Source organism: Poeciliopsis prolifica, unplaced genomic scaffold (genome assembly GCF_027474105.1).
Source record: "Poeciliopsis prolifica strain line A6 unplaced genomic scaffold, Auburn_PproV2 SCAFFOLD071, whole genome shotgun sequence".
NCBI classification, from domain to species: Eukaryota; Metazoa; Chordata; class Actinopteri; order Cyprinodontiformes; family Poeciliidae; genus Poeciliopsis; species Poeciliopsis prolifica.
The window spans coordinates 2,024,980-2,049,909 of record NW_026562446.1 but is presented as its reverse complement, the minus strand read 5'-3'; the positions used below and the strand labels follow the sequence as shown (position 1 = coordinate 2,049,909).

The window sequence follows — 24,930 nt, the reverse complement described above, 5'->3', positions numbered from 1 at the left end:
CCAAGAATAAAATAAAGTAATGAACATGTATCAGTCAACAGGGCGACCACACTTTCATCACACGGGAAAAATAATCAATTCAAAAGTAAGAGAGAGAAAAGATTAAAGAAAAATACTAATAATAACTAAGTTACAATACTTTCATTAAATGAGTAAAATAGTCTTTGATTGGAAAGAGGAGTGTCAATTATTATGACTTTCATTATCAATAAAAGAAGAAGTCCTCTTTGTGAATTTTTAAATGTATCCACTGAAATTGATACAAGTTTTTTTGTTAATTGTGAGAAATAAAAATAAGATTTATTGAAAACTATATAACAATGTTTTCATTAAAAGTCAATGTGGGTCCGTCAAAGCTTGGATAGATGCTGTCAGTCTGAGTATTGAATACTTTGTGATATACACACATTTTTTCCTGTCATAATTTTTAAAAAGTCTAATTAAACTGGTATAATCTTAAATTAACGAATTCAGTCCAAACTTTAAACTTTAAGTTTTCAGAAACCTCTTCAGTAAGTAAAATATGTCTCCTTTAGTTTCAATTCTCTGTATTTAACATCTTTCCTCTGTTTTCCAGGTGCGGACGCGTCGTGTGGAGGTGTTCGCTCAGTTTGGAGGGGCGCCATGTTCAGGAGGAGCCGCAGAAACGCAGACATGCGTCCCACAGAAGACGTGTCCCCTGGAAACAGGGTGTGGCAGCAGGTTCCGCTGCGCCTCTGGTACGCCAAGATCCAAAGTCAATAACCTAACGTATCGACCAAATTTTTATAGTAACTAAAACCAACAAAATAACAAAAACTGTAACTGAAAATACATTTTTTTAAGGATTAAATTAAAACCGTAAGTAATCAAAACTAAACAATATTTAGCTGATAAAAAGTGGAAAAAAACTAAGAATTTGCTAAAACAAAAAAAGAAACAATGAAATAAGCCTAGAGAATAATGTGCAGTTGGTGTTCTGATGCAGGCCAGTGTATCAGCCAATCTCTGGTTTGCAACGGAGACCAGGACTGTGAGGACGGTCTGGACGAGCGAAGCTGCCAAGACAACAGCCAATACTCATGTGATCTTATGAAAACGCCACCGAACGCCGACCTCACAGGCAAAGGGTGGGAACCTCGATGTTTCTGAATAATGTGGCCACAGGTTAGGTCACTGAAAGCATTTCTTTCTCAGATTCGACGTTCTGACGGGGAAGCTGAAAGCCGGTGTGATCAACACGTTGAGTTTCGGAGGACAGTGCCGGAAGGTTTTCAGCGGGAGCCACAAAGTGATGTACAGGCTCTGCCACAGAACATCCTCAGGTTCAACTTTGAGGTGAGTAACTGAAAAAACTGGTGGGAGTTGAACAGCTTGATCTGGTCCAAACTGGAAACAGCACAGCCAACAGGTTACATCCAATCTGTGTGCCGAGAAAATCCAGTTGGTTTGGGGAGATGAGAATATGTAATCGAACCAAAAGGGTCAACTCTGTCTCGGTTTGGTTGAAGTGAACTCCGGTGAGGTCCGTATGTGAATATGAACGGCGAACCGAAAATGTAACAAATGTTGGAGTTTTGGTTCCTAATCAATCTTCGTCTGCTGGACTATCAAAACATCGTTAATGGAGTTGAGAATATCCGTTTGTGTTGCAGGTCCATGTAGACAACGAGGAAAGTGACGAGTCCTATGAGAGCGCCTGGTCCTACGCTCAGCACATCCAGTCCAACGCCTGGGTCGGACATGACCGTCGGACGTTCCACAAAGAAGTCACAGACAATAAGGTGACTGATGGCCATACCTGATGCATGGTGAACCCTTGAATCTTTGGGTTTGTGTGTCCTACAGAATCCCTTCCCGATGTTTCCTGGTGTGTTTCAGGCTTACCGACTTCTAATCCTGAAGAACAGAGTGGAGTTGGCCCAGTTTCAGAACTCTGCACCCCAGTATCTGACTCTCTCTGCAGATTTCTGGAAGGCCTTGTCTTCGCTGCCCCTGACCTACGACTACTCCGCCTACCGCCAACTGCTACAGACCTACGGCACACACTACATGTCTGAGGGGTCACTTGGTGGCGAATACCAAGGCTTGTTGGAGTTTGACTTTCAGGCCCACACATCCCACAGTAAGGATGTAATGAGTGAATATTGCTACAGGATAACAAATCTAAAAGGAGAACATGGACAATGCCAGGGCGTTTTAACCCACTGTTCAAAACTCAAACACTCCAAAGGGATTAAGGTCACCAATCAGTGGTACAGTCCAATAAATCACAACAATGATTTGACTGTGGCTTAATCATAGACCATAATATATTTGAAAAGGCTATCACTAAAGACAGACTTTCAAACCAACCATCAATGTATTGTCTCGTTCCAGGAGACAAAAGTCCAATCAACATATTTTTATTCAAGTATTCAAGGATACTACCAAATACCAAAGTATTTTTGGCAAAATACTTTGATATCTTAAGTATTTTACCAAACTTTGGTAAAATACTTTGATAGGACACTAAATATACTTTGGTATTTTACCCAAATACTTTGACATATGGTATTAGCCTTTTTACCGAATAATGAAATAGTATTCAGTAAAAAGCCTACGAATGTACTGGTTACTGATCAAAACTTCTCATTTAATATTTGAAATTTGCATAATCAGATGGACAAAAATAGAAAGTTATGTTTTGATATTCTAGTAACCAAAATGAAAATAACTAATAAATAACTACAAAATTAGACAAAAGAAATATTTTTGCAAATCAGTTTATTTCAGTATAAAATTTATTAAATGTTAACAAAAACTGCAGGTGTGCGTCTATGATGAATTTTTTTGGTTAGAAAAAGTTTGTTCTTCTTTCATTGCAGTTACTCACAGTGGGTAAAATATCCCACTCAACAAAGAGTATTGATGAAATGTACATCATATTTCTGTCCTTTTTTTTAAAGGTGTGACAGACATTGAATATCAAAGATGTTGGAGAAAAGTGAAGCGCTTCCTGTTCTTCAAGAAAACCAAAATCACCTGCGAAACATTGCAGAAACATCTGGAATCCAAAGCTGGTGAGTTAAAGTCACACAAACCCAAATATTTCATCCACAGTTCTGTCTGAGCTGAATTATTCCCACTATCTGCAGGAAGCCATTCAAACAAGATGCCCATTAAGGTGAACGTGATTGGGGGAGATCCGCAGTTCATAGGCGCTCTATCTGTTCTGGATCTACAGAAACCCGAAGCCAACGGAGAAATCTACAGTAACTGGGCCTCATCTGTCAAAGATTTCCCTAATGTCATAAACCAGAAGGTAAAAAGACACAAGCCCGCATGTATTAAAAATATTAAATATGGAGTACTGTAGCGCTAGGATTATTCAATAATCTGCCAGGAAATAGGATTAGTACAGTTTTAGACCACATTCAGGAAATGTTGTTTTGCTGAACCATCCCTTCACTGTTTATCACCCCAAAGGAAATGTATAAATATTTTGTTTGATACGGTGGCCCAGAAGAGTCAACAAAACCCAAAAGCACCAATAAAATAACAAAAAGCCACGACGTAGCAACAAAAAGTCAGATGCTATGCTAACACACAATTTATGCTAGCACGTTTGTCTTAACTTTCGTTTCAGCATAAAGCTTTATGAATCACAACAGATTTAAACAAATACATTTTAGTGTTCATCGGCTCTTAAAATTTTATTGTTGATAACCAGAAAACATAGTTAAGAAATGAACAAAAATAACAACATTGTTCAGGCTAGCAAGTTTAATTAGCATGTGCTAATCCTAGCTCGCTAGCGCTAACTTAGGATGTTACCAGCCCACCAACAAAATGATCCGATTTCTCCCCTAAATAATAGCAACCGGTATTAATTCCCATTGATTATCAACACGGTGAGCTAATCTCTTGCAGCTTCGCCCTCTGTATGAGCTGGTGAAGGAGGTGGACTGCGCCGGGCTGAAAAAGCTTCACCTGAGGCGGGCGATGGAGGAGTTCCTGTCCGAGGAGCATCCCTGCCGCTGCAGGCCGTGCCAGAATAACGGCCAGCCGCTGCTGACCGGCACCGAGTGCCGCTGCGTCTGCAGACCCGGAACATCAGGCCCGGCCTGCGAGAAGGGAGCCGACCGGGGAACAGCCCGGTAAACAACAGGCAGCGGCGCGGCCAATGAGGAGCCCGGGAGGCGGGGTTTCGGCTAACCTCGACATCTGATTGGTCGCTCCAAGCACAGCGGCCAATCAGATTATCGTTTATCAAAATTAGGTCATAAGGAGAATAAGTTTCTGCCAAAAAAACAAAAAAAATTTTTTAATCATTGTCAGAAATTTTCTAGAGAAAAACCAAAGAAGTTTTTGAGCTGCCAAAGTCAATAAAATTCTAGAAAAAAGATACATTTTTATATTGATCTGGAAAAAAAATCTAGAGAAAACAAGCTTGTAGCTTAGGTCAAAACATTTTCTGTAAAAATTGGGAAATTTCTGTGTTCAAAAAGTTATAAATATGCTACAAAAACGGGAAAGTTTTAGATTAGTCAGAGAAAATTAAAAAATAAAAAATGACAAAGGAAATTTCTGAGCACCAAAATGGAAAAAAAAAAAAAAGCTCATGTTTTTATGCTCAAATGTAAAGTTTAACAAAGTTCCAGTGGAGAACAGGAAATGAACGTGATCACTGGGTCTGTTTCCCAGGAGTGATCCATGGCAGCTGGAGCTGCTGGTCCTCCTGGGGATCCTGTCTAGAGGTCAAAGGTCAAGAACCAGAAGCTGCAACAACCCTGCCCCTAGAGGAGGGGGCCGGAACTGCATCGGGGAGCAAAGCGAACAAAAACCCTGTGAAGAGCCAGATATACAATATTTACAGTATGTTTTCTGGTTATGATTAAACTTTAATAGCTTTGAATTGTGCTACCAGTCATTATTGGATTTTCATTCCTTTTTGCCCTCAGGACGATGGAGCCTCAATGCTTTGGGCTTTCTATAACGCCACCGAAAATGTGTGGACCTCCTCCAGTCCTGAAGAACGGATTCGTTGAGGTGAATTTTTAACCTGAAGTCCTGTTTTGATCTTATGATTATTACAAGAGTAAAGTCAAAGTCACATGACTTTATTCTTGTATTATTTAGATTTTATTTTCATAATTACATTTTAATTGTTTTTTTTCATAGCATGGCTTTAATACTCTGTTGTAAATTCTTATTTGATAAGACAAAGATTTTATTTTTGTACCATAGAAAAAAAACTATTGGACTTACAAAATTAATGAATATAAAGAGAATTGTAGATATTTTTTTTTATATTTTTGGTCATTTCAGGGCATGAACAACAAATCTGACCAGACAATTAGATTGATTTAAATTGATGTGAAATATGGTCATCAGGACGATAAATTGTGATATCAAGCTTTTTAAAATCAACCATGACTAATTAGAAGAGTAAGGGGCTGAGTAAGGGGCCTTGAGGAACACCACTGTCAACAGGGAATAGTTGCAACACTTTTCTGGTAACATGAAGGTCTTATTAAAAATCATTTGTTCATACTCTGATAGTTTCTGAATTCTTCTTGTTTAAATAGGATCTTAAGGACTTTTACCCAGTGGGAACCAGAGTGCAGTATTCCTGCATTGAGGATTTTTATCTGGTTGGAAACGCTGCAGCCACATGTGGTGAAAACCAACAATGGAGCTCAGGAGCAATGGTTTGTAAAAGTAAGTATTAAACTAAAGAAACTTTAAACGCCATAAAGTTTATTAGTGAAGCTTTCATTGTCAAGTAGATGAAAATGAGGAAATTTTTTAGAAATGTTCAGGATTTGTTCCATGCTTATTGTGAATATTTTAGTTATTACAGTTTCAACACTTATTACATTTTATTTTTTCATATTTATTTATAAATCAGTGATTCTTGAGAAGATGGACACAACAGGTCATATGGATAAAGCACAAATTTTAATAAAATACACACAAATTATCAGTAATCTGACCATGTGTTTTCCTGGTGTTTGCTGAATATTTTTTATTTTAAACACTGTAGAAGGTGGATGGTGTAAAATCGCTTGTCCTGGAGCAGAACTCAATACATTGTAGTAATTTAAATCAATTAAAGGAATACTAAGATAATATATTATGGCTACATTTCCAACATATTATTTGTCATATTTGAATACATAAGCTTGAGAAGTAATAAAATTTTTTGGAAAAATTTAAACCCATTTCGTCCCACTTCTCAGGAATCACTAAATGTGATGTAAAAGTAGAAATAAATAAATTTCTTCCAGGTTCCACGTGTGGGTTTCCTGAAATCAGCGGTCTAGTTGAAGTCACGCCCAATAAAAATGTCTACCAGATCGGAGACACCGTGTCCCTGTCGTGTCAGCTGGTTGGTCAGGGGTCAGAGGTCAGGTGCAGCTCCAGTCTGCAGTGGTCGCCGTCTCCTGATGATGTTCAGTGTCAAACAGGTGAATCTTCAGAAGCAGTTTAGCTTTAAAACAGATGAATTTAAAGCTGGTTTATTTGGACACAAAGTGATTCAAATTCTAAAGGTTTTGTCTATTATGGGCCAAATGAAAATTTTATAGATAAATAGTAACATATGAGAGTTTTTGGCAGAAATTTAAACCTTCTTTTAATATAATAAATATAGCTATAAGCTGTGTGTTGCACTTAGTGTTGGTCTATCATATAAATGAGAATAAATCCCATTAGATTCAGTCATTCTCATTAAATTTGCCTTCCTGTTCCTCCGCAGTCCTCACCTCTCCGGCGCCACCTGCTGGTCTGAACTGTAAACCCTGGGAGAAGATCAGGAAAACCGGCTGTGTCTGTAAAATGCCATCTGAGTGCCAGTTAGTCTCATCCTCCAGAACAAAAACCAAACCCAAACCCAGTCAGCCGTTTGGTTCTGACATGTTCTCGCTTCAGGTCGTCGGTGGAGTTCTGCTCCCGGGTCGGGCCCAGGAGTCTCTGGTTGGGCGTCTGCCAGCTGGGGGCGCTGCGCTGTGTGGGGCGCAGCTTTACGCTGGCGGCCGATAAGGACTGCAGCAAACCGGAAGAGGAAACGTTCACTTCCTGCAGCGACTGCAAACCAGACGACGTGCCGAGGTGAAACTGAACGTCCTGATCAATAAAAACACCTCAAGAGTTTTTCTTTATTATTTTCCATCCAAATGTGTTGACTATGATTTCCTTTTCAATCGTAGAATCCCAGCGGAAATGCACTGAGTCCGTCGCGTGCCCTGCAGGCTCCGCCCCCCTGTGCGCCTCTTCCGGTGATGATGGCGGCGCTGCGAACATGACGGAGGCGAGGCGGGATCCAGGAGATGCGCGGGCGAACGATCCGTCTGATCAGTCTGGAGCCATGTCCGCCGTAAACGACACTTTTCTTCATTTAAGTCTGTAAATATCTTATCGTGGTAGCAGCTGAATGTAAATAGACAGAAGGTTCCAAATAAATTGATAATGTTTTTGTTTTTGTACAACCGTCCAAACGTGTTGGATGGCTGGATTGTTTTTTGTTGTAAAATGAATAAAGCTTTTGTCATCAACAATTCCCTTGATTTATTTTATATTCATTCATCCAGTTTATTACCGTTAACAGCAACAGAATGGTTTCTATGGTCCATTTAAACTATGCTAGCTCATGCCAGAGCTAGCTTAGCAAGGCTAGCATGAAATAGCTAGATAAACTTGACTGGAAACCAATCAGAAAAATGAACAATGCAAATAACATTTCAATTAGTCATTTCAACTTATATTTTACAATTATGGTTCAAAGATTATGGAAACCTGTTGATGTGATAAAGAACAACATAGAAGCTCAGCAGGAAGTCACAATTTTGATATAAACCTCACAAACATCGCTAAATGAGACAAAATGTAAACAAATATGGAGAGTGATAAAGTTTTTGTGTGGGATTTTTTTTTTTTTGGCTTTGGCTAAAAACCAGGAGTCATTTCTCCAGCTAGCGCTAGGCTAACGTGGTTGTTTTGTTTGTATTTACCCAGAATTCCCTGCGCTGGAGTCCACTTCCTGCTGGTCTGCTTGGCATTCATGTTAGGGAAGTTGAACTTTACACAGACCCAGACCTCAGTTTGCAGGTAAACCAGAGTTCGACTAGCATTCACACCTGCACAAAGGAACCAGAGTTTCTAGAAACTGGTGTGAATCCACTTTGTCAAAAAACCAAATGTCCACATTGTGTTAAATATAAAGTTTTATTGCATTACAAAGTAAAATAGAACTTTAAATGCCAGCCAGGATAACATCCATCCACTGACTGGATCCATAACATACAGACAATTGGACCATTCATGGTTAGCATTAGCTAGCTTCAAAAAGCTGCTATTCCATTTCTAATCACCATTGTAGCTGCAGGGAGGTTCACTCCATCATCTGCTCTGACAAACGCCCTCGTTCAGAATGTCATGCTCCCTGCCGCTGCAGGTGATAGCCGCCAAAGTGCAAAGACTCATGCTTCGGGTCATCTGCATCGGCTTCAGCTTCACGCAGAACATCTGGTCTGAGGTTCTGGGGCAGTCCAGAGCAGCTTTGCACTGGCACTTCTTAGACGCTGGAACCCATAAATAAGCATCAGACATGATGTTTGCTCACTTCCCAGACTTCCCAGACTTCCCAGTACACGAGTCGCCACACGAACTCACCGGAGCAGGTCTCCCAGTCGTAGCAGGTGTCCATGTCGCACGGGACGTGCAACGAACTCCTGGGCGACATCTTGGCCCTGAACCTGGCCCACTCCAGTTTGGTTGGCTCGACCGAGTCGCACACGCCGTCACTGATGAAGAAGAGTGGGTCGCCGTGGCAACGGCCGGCGTGGAAGGAGCAGAGCGACATCGACACGGCGACATCCAGGTTTACGTTCAGGACGCAGAGACTCGCCGACTGTGAACTGAAGAAACTTCATTCTCCTTCCAGCAAGGCTGTTTATCAACTTATGAATACTTAGCAGATTTATCCAGTGGTGGACACACTTACGCTAACATGCTAACATGCTTCAGGATTAGCCTAGCTACGTTTTTAGTCAGCAGTGTCAAACACTGAATTTAACTGAAAACGGTAAAACAATGAGCCCAAGAGGCCTTAAAATGATGAGAACGCAGCAGGTTAAGATGTGAAAATGCCCTACAGACAGCTTTCCCGTTCAATGCAGACACAGCCAGATCTCTGTCGCTTCTGTCCTGGACCACACTGACCATCAGGAACAAATGGCTCCTCTAAGCACACAACAAGAGAAATTCATTTCACGAATGGCTTTACAGCCAGCAAACAAGACGTCTTTATTACAGAAGTTTGTCAAATTTCAAGAGGCTCTTCAGAGTTTCCAACCCACCATCTGTGCAGCGGAGGTCTGCAGGCAGCGGAGGCTCCCAGGTCAGTTTGCTGCTGCACCTGTAGAGGCCTCTTGGCATCGGCATCAGGCCCGACTCCTTGCAGTTGAATCCAATCAATTCGCCCACCTGAACGTGGCTTTGGAGGGAAACAGCTCCATGTTGTCTGGGAACTCTGGAGCAACGCAGAGCCTCCCTAAAGACAAGAAGGTTTCAGGAACTTCCTGTGGAGAAACATCTCAAAGACTTCCAATGGATTTGATCATTTATGATCTTTGGATCGTTACTGCTAAATAATGTCTGGATTTAGCAGTAAAAGTTTGTGACGGTCTGATTTCTCTACATTGACTTTTTCCCTAACATTGTGGTATAAAAACAAACTTACTGATGCATCTTCCTTGGTTGACTCCAGGTTCCATCTGGTTGACAGTTAATGAACTGGAATCCTTCCAGTTCAAATCCAGTGAAGCACTGGAACTCCTCATCCTCACCAAAGCTGTAATACTGCTTAGATTTCTACAAGAACAAAGCCAAAAAAAGTTTTAAACTCAGAAATTTCCTAACTTTTTTCTAGTACATTTAGAAGATTAACCTCAAATTTTCAGATTTATTTATTTTTCTGCCTAGAATGGCTTTAACATGTAAAAGCCTATTGGCTTTTACAACATGTTAAATTGCCCATTGAAGTTGCTTCTACCCTGAGGAAGCTGTGGTTTGGTCTCTGCGGCCTCAAACATCCCTGCACCCCTGGCGGCAGCTCATCCCTCCATCCCACTGTGAACTCATCATCGTTGTCACATGACTCTTTTCTGCACAGGAAACCCAAACAACAAGCAACTCTATAAAACCCAAACATGCTGGTTGAAATGGCTCATTTCACTTGAGTCCTACTTTTCAAACAGAGACAGAGGACACGGTTCCTCTTGTTTGTTTGGACCGCTGCAGGATTGGCCGCCTCCGAGGGGAGCAGGGTTGTCACACTTCCTGGTTCGGTGTCTCCTCATGGAGGCGCTGCAGCTGCTCCACGGCCCCCAGCAGCTCCAGTAACCATCCACTGCCTCTGTGGAAAACAAGCAATGCTCCAGTAGAAACAAGACCACATTTTTGTTCCTTTTTAGCATTTCAAGCTAACAGGCCTATCGAACAGTAGCCAATATTTAGAATAACAATGAAACACACAGGATCTAACTGAATGAGCTTGGTACTCAAAATGTTGGGTACCTGAAGTGTAGTCAGGCGCCCGTATCTCACAGTTGGTACCGAAAGTTCCTGTCTGGCAAACACACTTGCACTGGGTCCCAGACAGAACTGGCTTGGCGTTGTTGGGACACGGGCGCACTTACAGGTATCAAACTCCTCCAGGTACTGCAGCAGAGCCTTCCTCAGGTGTCGCCTCTTGGTGACAGCACAGGGAATTCCCCGAACTAGATCTATGATTGGACGCAACTGAACAAACACGCATGGAGTCTTTAATATCGTTACTGAGCGAAGGCAGAGGGATGTCAGTTTGGTGAATTGGGTGGAAACGTTTGTGAAAATGTTAAGCTAGCAGATACAGAGATGACCAGCTATGAGTGATTTGTTGCAAAGCTAAAAGTAAATAGACCATATCAATGTGGATGCAAGAGCTGGAGTACCCAGTGAAAATAGGCAAACTACCTTCAGAATGACTTTTTTGGGAATTGGGCTACCAACCTCGAGTACAACAAACCCTTTGTTGGCTATTATCTTCTCTACTAAGCAGATGACAGCTCAGTGTTCATCACTGAACCCATAAGCATCAATGATGACTGGGATGTTTCTATGCTGACCTTGTAGTCCACCAACACCGGGCTGTCAATCACAGACTTGGCCCAGTTCTTGTAGGATGTCTTGTCCGGAGCAGCACCTTGCCTTTCCCAGGCCAGAGCTCCAGCTTCCCTGGCTCTACCACCTTTCACCAGGGAGAAGGATTTCTCAGAGGCCTGGATGAAAGAGCCTGGACAAGAGAAAAGAGGAGAAAATTAGCAAAGACACAAACCAAAGCATAGAAATAGAGAAAGTCTTCCTCTGCTACACTTCAGAAGTGACCTTGGTATTTCTCAGTCATGCGGTTGTTGGTGCATCTCTGTACGCTGCTGGATTCAGAGTAGAGGATTACAGTCCAGGAGACATCTCGGTTCAGGCAACCATTGACGGTCTCTTCTGTTTCACCTGCCACACAAACGGTACAGATGAAAGCTGAGTTTGAATCCACTTAATTCTGTTGGTTCATTGGAAAGATGTTATCCAGCGAGGTCACATGAGGCAGTGTCTGTCTCTTCTTGTTAAAGGATACAGGAACTTTGATGACTAATATGAAATCTTAAGCCAAGGCTTTTAAGAAAGCCTTGGGTACAACATCCATCCATTGGTTTCCAAAGCAACAGATACAGTAGGGCCCAAACGTCCCAGTCCTCAGTCACTCGGGTCATCTCCTCCGGGGGAATCCCAATGTGTTGGACTGAAAAGTGAAACACTCGATTTACTGATCTGTGTACACGGTGACTCTCATCCAAGACTTTCAGACAAAGACTCGGACCATTAGAATGAGATCCTGGCTATAGATATGGGGAATGAGCTTCCATCTTTGTGACAGGGCAGTTGATGGGGTGAGGAATCTGATTGTGATGTCTCTGGGACGTGTCCCTCTAAGAGGAGACCCGGGACAGACCCACAGGGGCTACAGGAAGGGCTTGGGGTCCATCAGAATGAGCAGGACGGTTCTGCTGGGCAGAGAGATGTCTGACCTTCTCTCTTGGAGAGGATGATGATGGTGAGGTTCTATTGGTACCGTCCATGGCCTTTATTGGCAGATGATTGTGAAGATATTTCCCTTGTGGCCTGAAAAAACGCCCCTTCCAGAGTGAGCTAGAAGTATTTCCTAGGTTTTCCTGAGCAGCCATTTTGACCTCTGTTAACAAATCTCTAGAAGACAAAGGGAGGAGATCAACCTTTGTCTTCTGGATCTAGATAATAACCCGGGTGGACACAAGGTGAACTTATCCGATCATTTCCACGTTGGAGACGTTCCTCTGGTTTATGCTGTGGTTCTATTCTAAATGCTGGGTGTGATGTTTAACCTGAGCTTTTCATCTCCTCCCGGCTGTACTGGTAGAGCACATCATAGTGGCCTCCCAGTTTTCCAGCGCTGTAGTAGTGCGTGCCAAAGTGCTTGAAGATTTCCCTGTAGAGGGCGTAGTTGTAATCGAGTGGCAGAGTGTGAAGGAACTTGAGGAATGGCAGCGAAAGCACAAGATCCTGTGGATCCTTCACTGCAAAGTTTGAAATCGGTAGAAGTTGCTGCACTCGGAAAAACTTGGAGTCCTAGAAAATGGTGGGATAGAGGCTGATTTTAGTGCTTTATAAAACATTGAGTGAGACATTTTGCTCTTGTGTTAGCAGTGGGTCGATCTACCATTTAAATCACCTTTTTCTTTGAAGCCTCAAATGCTTCCTTACTCGCGGTCAGACTGGAGCTGGAAGAACTGTGCCCATAAAAGAACAAAAAGTGAAAGTTGTCTTGATCTCTCGTGTTTTGTTCACTCTGACCCGATGTCTTTATCACAACCGGCTCAGAAACCACCGGCTGCGGGTCGGTGCTGAAGTCTTCCAACACCCCAACCTAAACATCCACAACTCAGTTAGGAAATAATTAAAAAGAGAAGCAATGGAGAAGAACATTTCCATAAAGCATCACTTGTTTGGTTTGGCAGATGATCAATGGCTACCTTAATGTCAAAGGTCTTAAAGTTGTATGGCACGCGATGGTAGAGTAAAGTGCTTGGCGGCCGCCTGACGATGCAGCTTCCTCCCATAAACATGTTGTCCAGAACTCCTCCCCTCGGCTCCGCCGCCAGAAAATCAAAACTAGACGCAAAGCCAGAACCAGAAGGAGGAAATACTTTGCTAAATATCAGAAACTTTTTAATTTTCCACTGCTTTGGGCATGTCATCGCTCTGTAAAGTAGCACAGAAGACACTTGGAGGACTGAAACGCCAAAATAACCAAGAGAATTAGAGCTTTAAAGTTTAGCTGAAGAGATTTATCCAGGGAAAGCTCAGTGCACTAAACGACTTTAAGGTTAGCAAAATGCTAAAGCGCTAAATGAAACATTAGTTTTGCTATTAGTGCGTTTAGTAGAGCCCACTACTGATAATGAAAGCACACCTCTATAAATGCCTCAGGGGCAGTTTGGGGTGAGAATCAGACAGTTTACCCGTTTCCAGCCAGATCAACCCCTGGGGCGGGATCCTTCTTCAGAGGACAGACGACTGTGAAGGCTCTGCAGTCCCTCTCATCTGAGTTATCTCCACAGTCGTTCTGTCTGTTGCATGTCAGCGTTGAGTTGATGCAGCGCCCTGCAGCATAAAAGGTTATTAATTATTTCTCACAGCTGAAGTTCAGGAGCTTCATAATTCCAGGTGAAGTCACCATTGTCACACTTGAAGTCGCCTCCGCAGTCCACAGGCGGTAAGAGACACTCTGTGGAGGGGAAGCAGGTCCTTTCCTCTGTCAGCTCCACACTGCATTCAGACCCACCGAACTGGGAAGGTCTCACCACAGACCGGGTCCGAAACTGAAGCAGAGCACAGCAGAAACCTGAGCTGGGTTTAATAAATTATTTTCAAATACTGTAGCTTGTCATGTAAATGTAAAGGGAACAGTGTGTCGGTGCAGCTGTGTGTCGGTGCAGCAGTGTGTCGGTGTGACGTTTCCTGCCTGCTTCCTGGCGCAGGGCGAACAGTCGGACCATTGGCTGAACTCGGACAGGACGCAGCTGATCGGACAGGCCTGCTGGTTGCAACCTCTGGTGTCACTGCTGGCACACATCTGCTGGCAGCTGTTCTTCCAGTAATACTCATCGTACTGAACGTTCCTGAAGATCAGGGACGGAAAGGCTCAGCTCTGGGTTTGCTTTCGCAACAACCTTGTGACGTTCAACTCCTGTTTTTTTCTTACCTGCTTCTGGTCTGAGTGCCGTAGTTGCAGGTTCTGGTGCAGGCGGACCAGGGGGTCCAGGGGTACCGGTCACAGTGACAGGCCAGGCTGCCGGACATGAAGCCGAGGAGCAGCAGCAGCGGCAGTGGCAGCATCATGCTGCGGGATGGATACAACCTGAAAATTGTCTCCACCCAGAAGGAAAATAAGTACGTAACAATTTCAGTTTTTGAGGTTTTTTCAAAAATTTACTATTTACTATTTAGTAAAATAACCCAGTATGACTCATTTAGTTTCTAGAGGAGAAACTAAAATAACTAATCCAAAATTTTCAACTTTTTTGACAAAATTCTGACTTTTTTCTGAAAATTCAGATTTTGTTTTTCAGAATTTATTTATTTTTGTTGCAGAAGTCGGATTGTGTTTCAGTGGCTCTGATTCTCTTCATTTTGAGAAATTGCTTTAAATGCATCTGTAGATTTCCTGTAAATTTATTGCATTTTCCTCCTGAATTAAATATCTAGACATTTTTTTGCAGCAGGTTTTGCTCCAGCCTGAATAAAATTTTTAAAAAAGAGATGAAACCATACCTCACCAGAAGAACTGCTGTCGTCTGCAGGAGGGATTTCAATCAGGTTCCTGCAGAAATTTGAATCGGTTGGTAATAAAAGCAGAACTGCAGGCTGATCTGAGGCTGAGCTTCCTGTCTGCGTGGTTATAAACCCCAGCGATCCTCTGGGATCCACTTGTTTATGAGTTCATGTTGACCAATCGGTGTCTGAAAACAAATCAGGTTCCTGGTTCTGGTTGTTCCGGGAAGCGAAGCAGCTCAGGAATTTCCAGGCTGCTCGATGCAAACCAGATGTTCACTGCGGGGAATGTTTCTGCTCATTTATGACTTTCTTAAGTTTTCCAAACATTTTCACAATCAGCAGCTTTGCACAATCGATGCTTTGTTTTGGTATGAAGAAAATCTGAGCCCAGTTCATTTCAGCAAAACAAAACCAGGTGATGGAAGGAAAACAGGCCAGATTTTTATTCAAACTGAACACAACATGAAACTAAAATACTGTTTGTGTAGCAACCAATAACAAGAAACATCTAAAGTTTCCTGATATGTTGGTTTTATGTAAACCAAAGCGACATTGCTGTAAAAACTAATATACACAGGAGTTTTTCCTTCACATAAACTCACAAATCCATCACTGATTGTTGTTTTAATTCTGCCAAACCAATAGGGGGCAGTGAAGCACAGAGCTACAACCTGTCAGCCAATCAGATTGCTTCAAAACAACCACCACTTCCTGTTAGGAATCAAACATGGCGCCAGAAATTTCATTTGTAGGTTGAACTAATTTTAAATATGCTTTAAATATAAAGTTATACTTTACTTATTCAGAACTGCTCTGAGGAAACATTTATATTGGTTTACAACTTAAAATATTTCTGAATTTAATTCGTGATTTTAGTATTTAGCAAGTGCTAATGCTACTTTCTGATGACTATGATCCATTGAACTGATAGAAAAACAACAAAATGATCTAAATTCTTATATAAAACTTTATTTTGTTATAAAATGTCCTAAGCTGTACATCAAGTTCAGCATTTTCCTTCTACTCTGCAGGAGACATCAACACAGAGGCCTAATCTGAGTCACACACATGCCAAAACAAGACGGCCTAGTTAAAACATCAGCACAGCGACACAGAAAACAAAACACAATCATTTACAGGTCACGTTACATTCAGTTGCAAAATCAGGAGATTATTTCTGTTTTCATTTTAAAAGTGGTGCTTTATCAAAGTAATGCGAAAACGGAACAATAAAAGCATTCTTCTGTATGGAGCTACATTGGGGCCATAAAGTTTGTTCAAACGAAAAAAATTAAACTATTAGACAAAGATTTGAAACTGAAAATAAGTCTTAGAACTAAAAAAGTTCAAAAATACATTTCAGGCTCGAGGTTTATTTTCTAGTTTCAGAAATCTTTTCAATTTCATAGATTTTTTTTCAATTTGAAACTTTTTTTGCGGTTCCCCCAAAAAACAAATGTTTTTTCTTTTGGGAAAAAACTATAAAATACTTTTTGATTTTTTTTTTATTTTTGTAAATAAAATAAAAAAAAAAATAAACTAAATTTATGGCTAAATTGGTGCCATATTGTTGAACACACTTAATGTCCCATTCATTTTTTTGTTTAAGGAAAAACGACTGAAGGAAATAAAATCACCAATTTGAAAATTAAACAGAAGAAGAAAACATCAGTGCCATAAATCGGAGCGCTTCGGTTCGCTAGTCATCTGTTTGCAATACGACTTCAACTAGACTCAGAACAAATATGGCGAGAGATTTGGCAGAAACAGATGATGTCATCAGGCCAGAGCTCCGCCCACATGGTGAGGAACGCGCCGCCAGTTTAAACATCCAACTTGCTAAAACTCGACCAGATATTAGAGATCTGACAATGGACTAGGAGCGCTGGAGATCTTTAAGTCCTTTGAACACTACAACTGCAAACTGCTGTTTTTATTAGGATTTTATGTGACTGACCTGAACAGCAGAGGTCAGACATGATTAAGAGGAAGGAAAATGAAAAGCGAAGAAGAACGAACCCGTCAAGACGTGCAGGCCAGATCTTTTCACACCAGATCGAACCGTAAACTCAGTTCGATTTGGGAGCAAAACTGCAACATTTGTTGCATTTTCAGCTGCTGCTGTTATCTCCAAGCCGTTTCTGCAACCTGTTCCCCTCCTCACCTGTGGGGGCGCTGCACTAAAAACCACTGAAGGAAAACACTGAGTGCAACTCCCATCTCCGTGAAATCTAAATTAAAAATGGATCAGCGTCAGATTTTAGCAGTTGGAGGATTTCTCGGGTCATCCTTCCCGCTAGCACTACCTAGCATATTTGTTTTGGTTGCATTTACCCAGAATGCCCTGCACTGCAGTCCACTTCCTGCTTTTGGAGCGGTCTCCAGTCCAGTTGGCATTCACATATGCATTAATGCACCAGATTTCTAGTGAAACGGACTGGAGTTTATCAAATTACAAAGCTAACTGTACAGATGTTATTTTCCTTCCTTTTCACGGCTGTGAAATCCTGATCTTCTCCACGGTGGTTTAGGGTGAGCGATGTGATTCCACCTCCAAGGCACCGTTAGCGTCAGATACTTCTTAACACTTTTATGACATTTCATGCATGTTTCAGTTTCTGCACCGGCTGGTTCAGGCAGAAAAAGCAGATTTTCCCGTCACACAGGTAAAGTTTATCACCGACGACATCGAAGCGATAAAAATATGCTTTAAAAACGCAGATGATTAAGATTCAGAAGCAGCTTTTCTTCTTTTCCTCTCTTCTCTCTGTACATGAACGCGGCGCAACATGGAGGACTTGCTTTGTCACGTCACACAGATCAGAAGACGAATGAGACTTGGAGACGATGTGGAGCCGTGAGAGAAGCACAGCGAAGCAGCTGCATAGCCTGGACATTTACACGCTTCAGGGTCCGAAACCCGACAAATCTGACGTCTCAAAGACCCGCTTCTAATAAAACACCAAGTTTAAACATTCTGGAGCTCTTGAGGAAACCCAAGATTACAATTTTAGTTTGAAGAAATGAAGTGAGTGAGAGCTGGAGTAAAGGTTGCTGTGGACCGTCAGCCCGACACCACGCAGCAGAGTCCGGGGAAGCGCCTCTTCCTCTGCCGGACCAGCGGTTGGGGAGTCAGGTTCAACAAGCTGCTGTCGTCTGGAACGGGTCAGAACATCCAGAATTCACATGATGAGCAGAACACTTCATCTGAGCTCATAGCTAAATGTTTCTGGTTTTAGGGTTGGGGTTCGGTTCGGTTTTTACAGCTTCAGGTCCGATTACTGTCAGGTCTGCAGAATCAGACAATCAGCTGAACTGAATCTGTCTGACAGGATGAAGTAGGCAGTGGAGGGCACTGCTAGCTAAAAGGGTAGCTGCGCTAGCCCTACAGTACAAACCCACAATGGTAGTTTCACTAAAGCTAAGGCAGTACAACAAATGGGAGCTAATATAAAGTGCTTTAGCAACACGGTATTTAGCAGAAGCTAATGGCAAAGCGCTACATTAGCATAGTACTTAGTAAAAGCTAATGCTAAAGCACTACAGCAACATAACAAATGCTAATGCTAAAGTGTTACAACAACCTGGTATTTAATAAAAGCTAATGCTTGTCAAGTCAGGAGTTCTATAACTGGTTAGTTTAGGAGTTTTGTCTTTGGGACAGAAACATTTCCACCATCAAAATGTCCGCCTCATCAAGATCACTGAGTCCAGAAACTAAATATATTAAATCCATGATATCATAACTTGTTATTCCAAGCAGTATTTTCATTGATCCTACATTGGATGTACCTTGATTTTTCAGTGGCAGCGGCATCGTCTCCCTGAGTTTGCTGAGTAAGTTTCTCATCTCTTTCATGTCTCTGCCAACAGAAACACGTCGGGTTGAGTCACATGGCGGAACAGAAAACAGAAGAAGAACAGAGCAGCACCTCTCTATGTTGTCGATGTCCGTCCCCACCAGCCACGTCTCCTGAGGGTAATCGATGGGAGACGACGAGCGTTCCTCCAGGATGGGAACGTCCGAGCTCTCGTCCATCCGGAAGTCGACTCTGGGTTCCGATTCGGTTCCTGCGGGGAGGAAAACCCACGAATAGAGTGACAACAACCCACACCTGCTCACTGCCTCCAGGAGGATCAGAGTTTCACTTAAATCTCCAGTTTTATTCAGACCAAACAAAGATTTCCTTGGAAAAAATATCTTAATAATTCAATCAACTCTCTGCTGCCATCTGGTGGTCAGAGAAAGATCTCAACCATGTTTGATGAACATTTTAGTTGCTAATATTTTGCTTAATTCCGATGCTAATAATAGAGCTAATTGTTCCTTTTAGCGTATTAGCATATTTGCTCATTTTGAAAATGTTTAGCGCACTTAGCTTCACATAAATTCATATCCTGTTTAGGATGATGTACCGTTTTGAATAGAGTTGAGTAGTAACTAGTTACATTGACTTAGTAACTTTTTAAAAATATATATACTTTTAGGAGTATTTTTACTACGCTGTACTTTTTACTTCTACTAGAGTAATTTTATTGTGAAATATTTCTGCTCTTACTTGAGTAAAAATTCTGAATGTTTGATTTTCACTGAATGAAAAACAAACATGTTTTAACCAAAAATTCAAGTTTATAAGTTTTTTTATTAAAGGAAACTATTTTTTTTTTAAATTAGTCTTTAAAATGCCAAAATTTTCACATAACTTTATATTTAAACTAATGTTTATTATGTTTTCTAACTGAGTCTGGTTATGAAACCATGTAGAGGTGGAGATCAGTAATAAAACGGGTTTCTGTTGGCGTGTTGGTACCTCTCCTGTGCAGCTGCAGAACCCCCAGCAGGCACATGGACTTGAGCATCTCGGTGATGAACATCTCCAGGCAGCACTGCAGCTGGATGAAGAGCCGGCAGATTTCAGGATGGATCTGTCCGTCCTCCGGCCTGCAGCAGGAAAGATGAATGAGGAGATTCACAGACGGAGATCCAGATTTAGACTCACTAATGCGTCCGGGAAAAAGGGATGAAAAAACCCAAAAACTGTGGAACTGAAATTGTTACATACTCTATCAGTTTGTGGTATAATTTTCTAATCTAATACTTTGTTTGTTTTCTTTTATTCGATGATGATACATAAAATATTCTGCTGCTTTGTTTTTAATAAGGTTTTATGGACAAAGTTATTCTACCTTCACTGGAATTTAATTATTTATTTTTGTTCATCTTGTTTTATTCTGTATTTTTTCCTTATATTTTGACTTGTGCATGTAGAAGGAAAAACAAAATGACAGATAATAAATCATTTTCACTCTGATTCTCATTTAGTCTTGAAGATTATTTCAAAACAACATCTGATACTTTATCGCAATAATTACAGGAACAATGTATCGTCCAGGACAATGTGTTGCTGCAACGGTAACAAATCAGTAACATGCTGATCCATACTGATCCAAGCTGCTGCGGTTCGTGTTTACCCGGATCCAGAGATGACGGCCAGGTCCTGGTGCGCGGCCCGGGCCATGCAGCATCCTTTGGACCGGGTCTGGTGCATCTGAGCCCGCAGAGCCGGACAGTCCACCGAGATCTCCCCGACAGAGATGACCTGCTCCCGGTACAGAGCCACCAGCGTGTTGAACTCCTGCACCGTCTGCAACAGGACAGGAGGGCAGTCAGCACCGGTCCGGGTTGGATCCATGTCATGTGTCTCTACCCACCATCCTGCTGCCGTCCACCGCCGCCTCCGCGCTCTCCCGCCGCTCCGGATCCGCCTGCGCCCCCTTGCTGCTGGGGAAGATGCTCCCTGCGGATCTTGGGCGCTTTTTCCGCCCGTACGGTGCGGAACACATGCATGCACCCCCTGCGCCGGAGCCCGCCCAGACAGAGGCACCCCGAAATAAAAAATACCCAGAAAAGATCCGGCAGAAGGTGTCGGCTCAGTCGGCTCGCTGGGCCTCCCTTCCCCGGCTGTAAGCGCTGGTTTCCCGGGGAAACAGGAGCTGGAGTCCGGCCGATGGGAGCCGCAGCAGCCGCGTCCGCATCCCAGCCGAGATGGAGTCACCTTCAGCCGCCTGTGAAGGCCGACAGGAGGGGGCGCTGCTGGGCTTCCGCCCTGCCTCACTGTGCAGGAGCAACAGCAAAACCAGTCGTCACCAGATTAACTGTTTGAGGACGAGAGGAAAAACCCACCGGGTTTAACCGCATCAAACTGGGTTCATTTAAATGATGACGGGTTTAGTTTCAGACTGCAGCCCGTCAATAATACAAAACAAGTTTGTCTTATTTTCACCAAGTAATTAATTCATTCTTCAGTTTCAAACTAAATATCTAATTAGCAAGCCAAATATTTAGTTACCAGTAATATATATTCAAACTAAATATTTCATTTAAAGTTGATTTTTTTAGTTAAATGTTTAGTCTAAACTCTTAACAGGTTAAACATTTAAATACATTTAAATATTCAGCTTTTTAGGTAGAAAGTAAATTAAGTTTTAAGCCACATATTTAGTTAGCAAGGTAAATATTTAGTCTACCAACTAAATTTAGACTTCAAACCAACTCAACCCGTTGAGCAGCCTGTTCCCCTCCTGGCCTGTGGGGGCGCTGCACCAAGAACCACTGAAGGAAACGACACTGAGGCAACTTCCTTCTTCATGAAACCTAAATAAAAATGGAGTAGTGTAAGATTTTTTCTCTTTGGTAAAAGGACGCAGCGTTTCTCCTGCTAGCGCTAAGCTAACGTGTCTGTTGTGGTTGGATTTATTGTCTGAGTCATGGTCAGGAACAATGACTCAGCATAACAAAAGGCTCAGAAACCATCGACACCTTTAACGTCTCAGTCCTTGAAAAGTCAAGAAATTTATTTGGCAAGCAGTTGGAACCGTTTCTGAGGTTCTGCAGGATTTAAAGAGTCTCTGAAGTTCATCGGATTAAAACGAGACCATGTGCAGAAACTCATGAGAATAATGTGAAGAAGAAGCCGGCGAGGTAGAGGAGCAGCGCGAAGGACACGATGAAGAGGATGATGAGCGTGGCGAAGGGCAGCTGAGGAAGGCCCGGCACGCCCGGGTCAAAGGGTCGTGGAGTTAGACGCCAGCGTCGCCACGCGGCCTCCGCGCTTCGCCCATGACCTGGAGCACAACAGAGCAGAGGTCAGAGGTCACCACACATCCCAGAATACGAGAACCACAAAAACAGAGAGTTTTTATTCAAATGATTAATATTTTAGTTGCTCTAAATACTAACACTCAGTTTATGACTCTTTTCTATTCAGCTGTATCATTATAACCAGATACAGAAAATAATATTTTAAAATTAAAATGATGGTTTTACCTGCGCAGAAATAAACTAAACACACAAATAATCACTGTCTCATAATCATGTTATTGTAAGCAGTAAAGATAAATACTTTTAATGTGGGGCGTCTTCAGGGAAGACAGGTGTGAAGTGTAATGATGCACCTGAGCCACCAGGGGCAGCAAAGCCTCATGTATTGAGTTTAAATGGAGGCCATTTTGTTTCACCTCACAGGCCTGGTGTTTGATGGCGTTAATATTTATGTTTTGGACAAATCAGAGTCAGAATGTTTGAAAATATCAGAATTTAGACATTTTGTGTTTTTCTTGTGTTGTTTGCAGATGATCTGATAAAATCTCCTCACTCGGCCAGAAGAAGAGATTCTGACTCCTGTGGCTTTAATTTTATATTTTCCCCACAAATTGATCCAACATGGGGCCCAGTCATTCAGAGCCAATTTATTGGAAAAATACACATTTTTATGGGAACAGAAAAAACTAAAATAAGTTACTGATTATTGACCCAGTCAAGGCTCAGTGGGTTTTTAAGCATCTGGACTCAAATAAAAATACAAAAAGATGCTAAATATAAATTTTACATGGTAGCTTCCCTTTAAAAGTGTAAAAGTGAAAATGTCCTGACAGCATACGAAGCGTGTTTGCTCCCGGGAGCTGGGCAGCGGCCAGCGAGCGCTCAGCGAGTTCTGGAAGTTCTGCCTGCGTGTGGCCCAGACCTTGGGGAACAGAGTCCTGGCCCGGTGGTCCAGCTCTGAGGGAGGAAGAGGAGCAGAGTCAGACACCGGAGCAGAGTCAGACACCGGAGCGGATTGATCTCAGGTCGTGACCCGGGAGCAGGCCGACCTCTGTGGAAGCCGGTGTTGCAGATGAGGCGGCGGCAGAGCGGGCACGGCGTGTGGGCGGCGCGGTTCCGGGCCAGGCGCCGGAGACACGGCTCACAGAACACGTGAGCGCAGGGCAGGCAGCTGCGAGGCCGGAAGAACACGTCCAGACACACGGCGCAGGTCAGACCGTCCCGGTCCGCGTCCTCACAGGCCGGAGGACAGGCCGGAGGACAGGCTGGGGACGACTGGGCCTGAGGTCAGAGGTCACACAGAGGAGGAGGGTAGAAACTGACTCCAAACTTTCTTTACTCATCAATTCTCTACATTCATCTCAGCAAATCAGATTAAAACGAACATTAAATTATAAACATTAATCAGAAGTTAAACAGTTTTTATTATTTCTGAATTAAAACAGATTTTTATTGGTCTGGTGAAATATTATAATCCAGTCTGTTCTTCCTCACCGGCTCGTCCTCCTCTTCCTCCTGCAGCTGACTCTGCAGCCATCTCTCTCTCCTCCTCTGCTTCCTCCTCCGACTCTTCAGTCGGTTCTGGTCCGTTTTGCTCAGTCTGGTCCGGGCCAAGGAGCTCAGAACCCCGGGGCCCTGAGCGGACGACACCTGGCCAGGAGAAAACCAGAACCGGGTCAGAACCAGCAGCTCAACCAAAGTCTCCCCTGGTTTTGGTTCTGACCCGTTTAGTTTGTTCCTGGTTTCATTTTGTAAAGAAAATCGAGGAACCTGCGTCTCTGTGTTGCTTCCTGCTTATGAAACAACACAGAAAATCCACTGACAGAAATTTCTGAGCTCCAAAAGTAAAAAAATCTCAGAAATTTACTAGAAAAAACTTGGACATTTCTGAGTTTTAAGAGTCGAACGTTTCAGAAATTTGGTGAACTGGTGAAACTTTCAGTAAAACACTTTGAATTGTAATTTCTGGAGTTGAATCCTGAGTTATTCTTCTGTTTATTTTCTTTATGCTGTTTTTAACTTTGCAGCTTCGTCTCCAGGTTTCAGTTTGGCAACAGATTCTACTGGAAAGTAAAACAATAATAGTTTTTCCGTCCTGCGTTGTGAATTTTCCAGATGTAAATAAAAACATTCGACGTTAAAACGTTTCCTATCTGACTCCTGATCCAGTCAGAAAGGTAAACGTACCACTTCCTCCTGCTGCTCTGCTTCTCCCTCAGAGGTGAAACAATCTTCATCTGATTCCTGCGGCGCTGCAGACGGCGATGCTAACGATGCTAATCCTGCTGGAGCGCCAGACTCCCAGGGGACGGCGTCGCTCCAAACCTCATGATCCGCTTCAGCCTTAAGTTCTGTTGTTCTCCGGACAGACGGGTCCAGCTGCGGCGCGTCCATGTCTCCGGCGGCACCGTGCTGTGGGGTCCCGCCGGCACAGACCGGGTCCGGAGCACAGACCGGGTCCGGAGCACAGACCGGCTCCTCCTGCTGGGCCTGCGCCGACCCACGGCCCGGCCTGTGCGGCGGGACGATGAGGAGGCGGGGCTTCTGGTCCAGATCCACGCGGCTGCGGCTGAAGTGGACGGTGGCGTCGCGGCCGCAGGGGCGCGGTACCGGTTCAGGAAGCTGAAGCCGCCCAGCCGAGCCCCACAGTGGAAGCAGTTCAGCTTCCCGGACGTCCAGATGGCCTGAGGACGAGACGGCAGGTTCTGGAAAACTCTAGAAACGGTTCTGATCACAGCTGGCCTGAAGCAACACAAAACTCATGTTTCTGCCTCAGGACCTGGACGACCGTCTGAACCACACGGGCAGGTTTGGGTCACTTCAGGCTGCAGTGACCCAAACCAAAGAGGAAAAGAACCAGAAATCACATTAAATTATGATAAAAACAAACAGGAAGAGGAGAAACCGACCTGCTGAACCGAGGTCCAGATCCACTCTGGTAGATGATCAACATCCAT

General features: G+C 43.0%; 3 protein-coding genes across 3 annotated transcripts; 1 reads left to right on the top strand and 2 right to left on the bottom strand.

The window, feature by feature from the left end:
• Positions 1-577: 577 nt before the first annotated feature.
• LOC129352012 (complement component C7-like) lies at positions 578-7,268 on the top strand (the record flags this gene model as incomplete). The annotated part of the gene is given in 18 exon segments (XM_055020835.1): positions 578-719; positions 968-1,109; positions 1,177-1,282; positions 1,285-1,317; positions 1,635-1,763; positions 1,861-2,104; positions 2,928-3,041; positions 3,117-3,283; positions 3,892-4,100; positions 4,102-4,118; positions 4,666-4,710; positions 4,713-4,836; positions 4,923-5,010; positions 5,550-5,682; positions 6,252-6,431; positions 6,722-6,818; positions 6,895-7,066; positions 7,173-7,268. Coding segments are annotated over 18 exon segments (2,238 nt in total), but the record flags the coding sequence as incomplete, so codon positions are not given.
• Positions 7,269-8,168: 900 nt separating this feature from the next.
• LOC129352015 (complement component C6-like) lies at positions 8,169-20,996 on the bottom strand. The gene is given in 24 exon segments (XM_055020838.1): positions 8,169-8,543; positions 8,635-8,879; positions 9,117-9,204; positions 9,321-9,446; positions 9,449-9,514; positions 9,704-9,717; positions 9,719-9,834; positions 10,016-10,127; positions 10,210-10,378; positions 10,540-10,653; positions 10,656-10,764; positions 11,130-11,296; positions 11,389-11,511; positions 12,420-12,663; positions 12,767-12,961; positions 13,068-13,206; positions 13,557-13,698; positions 13,772-13,916; positions 14,060-14,216; positions 14,300-14,437; positions 18,804-18,942; positions 19,659-19,813; positions 20,344-20,516; positions 20,584-20,996. Coding segments are annotated over 24 exon segments (3,390 nt in total). The 5' UTR covers positions 20,716-20,996; the 3' UTR covers positions 8,169-8,361.
• Positions 20,997-21,713: 717 nt separating this feature from the next.
• Positions 21,714-24,930, bottom strand: LOC129352010 (E3 ubiquitin-protein ligase RNF180-like). Its single transcript, XM_055020834.1, has 7 exons — positions 24,883-24,930; positions 24,753-24,798; positions 24,161-24,657; positions 23,468-23,623; positions 23,023-23,254; positions 22,805-22,930; positions 21,714-21,996 (listed from the first exon to the last, which is right to left on the bottom strand). The coding sequence occupies exons 1-7, from the start codon at positions 24,928-24,930 to the stop codon at positions 21,821-21,823; spliced, it is 1,281 nt and encodes a 426-aa protein (XP_054876809.1). The 3' UTR covers positions 21,714-21,820.

Bases quoted from the DNA above. Each gene is read 5' to 3' on its own strand.
- LOC129352010 (XM_055020834.1), bottom strand. From the start codon at position 24,930: ATGGATGTTGATCATCTACCAGAGTGGATCTGGACCTCGGTTCAGCAG. The intron at 24,799-24,882 runs GTCGGTTTCTCC...GGGTCACTGCAG, and splicing joins TCTGGACCTCGGTTCAGCAG to CCTGAAGTGACCCAAACCTG. The intron at 24,658-24,752 runs GTCCTGAGGCAG...TCTCGTCCTCAG, and splicing joins TGGTTCAGACGGTCGTCCAG to GCCATCTGGACGTCCGGGAA.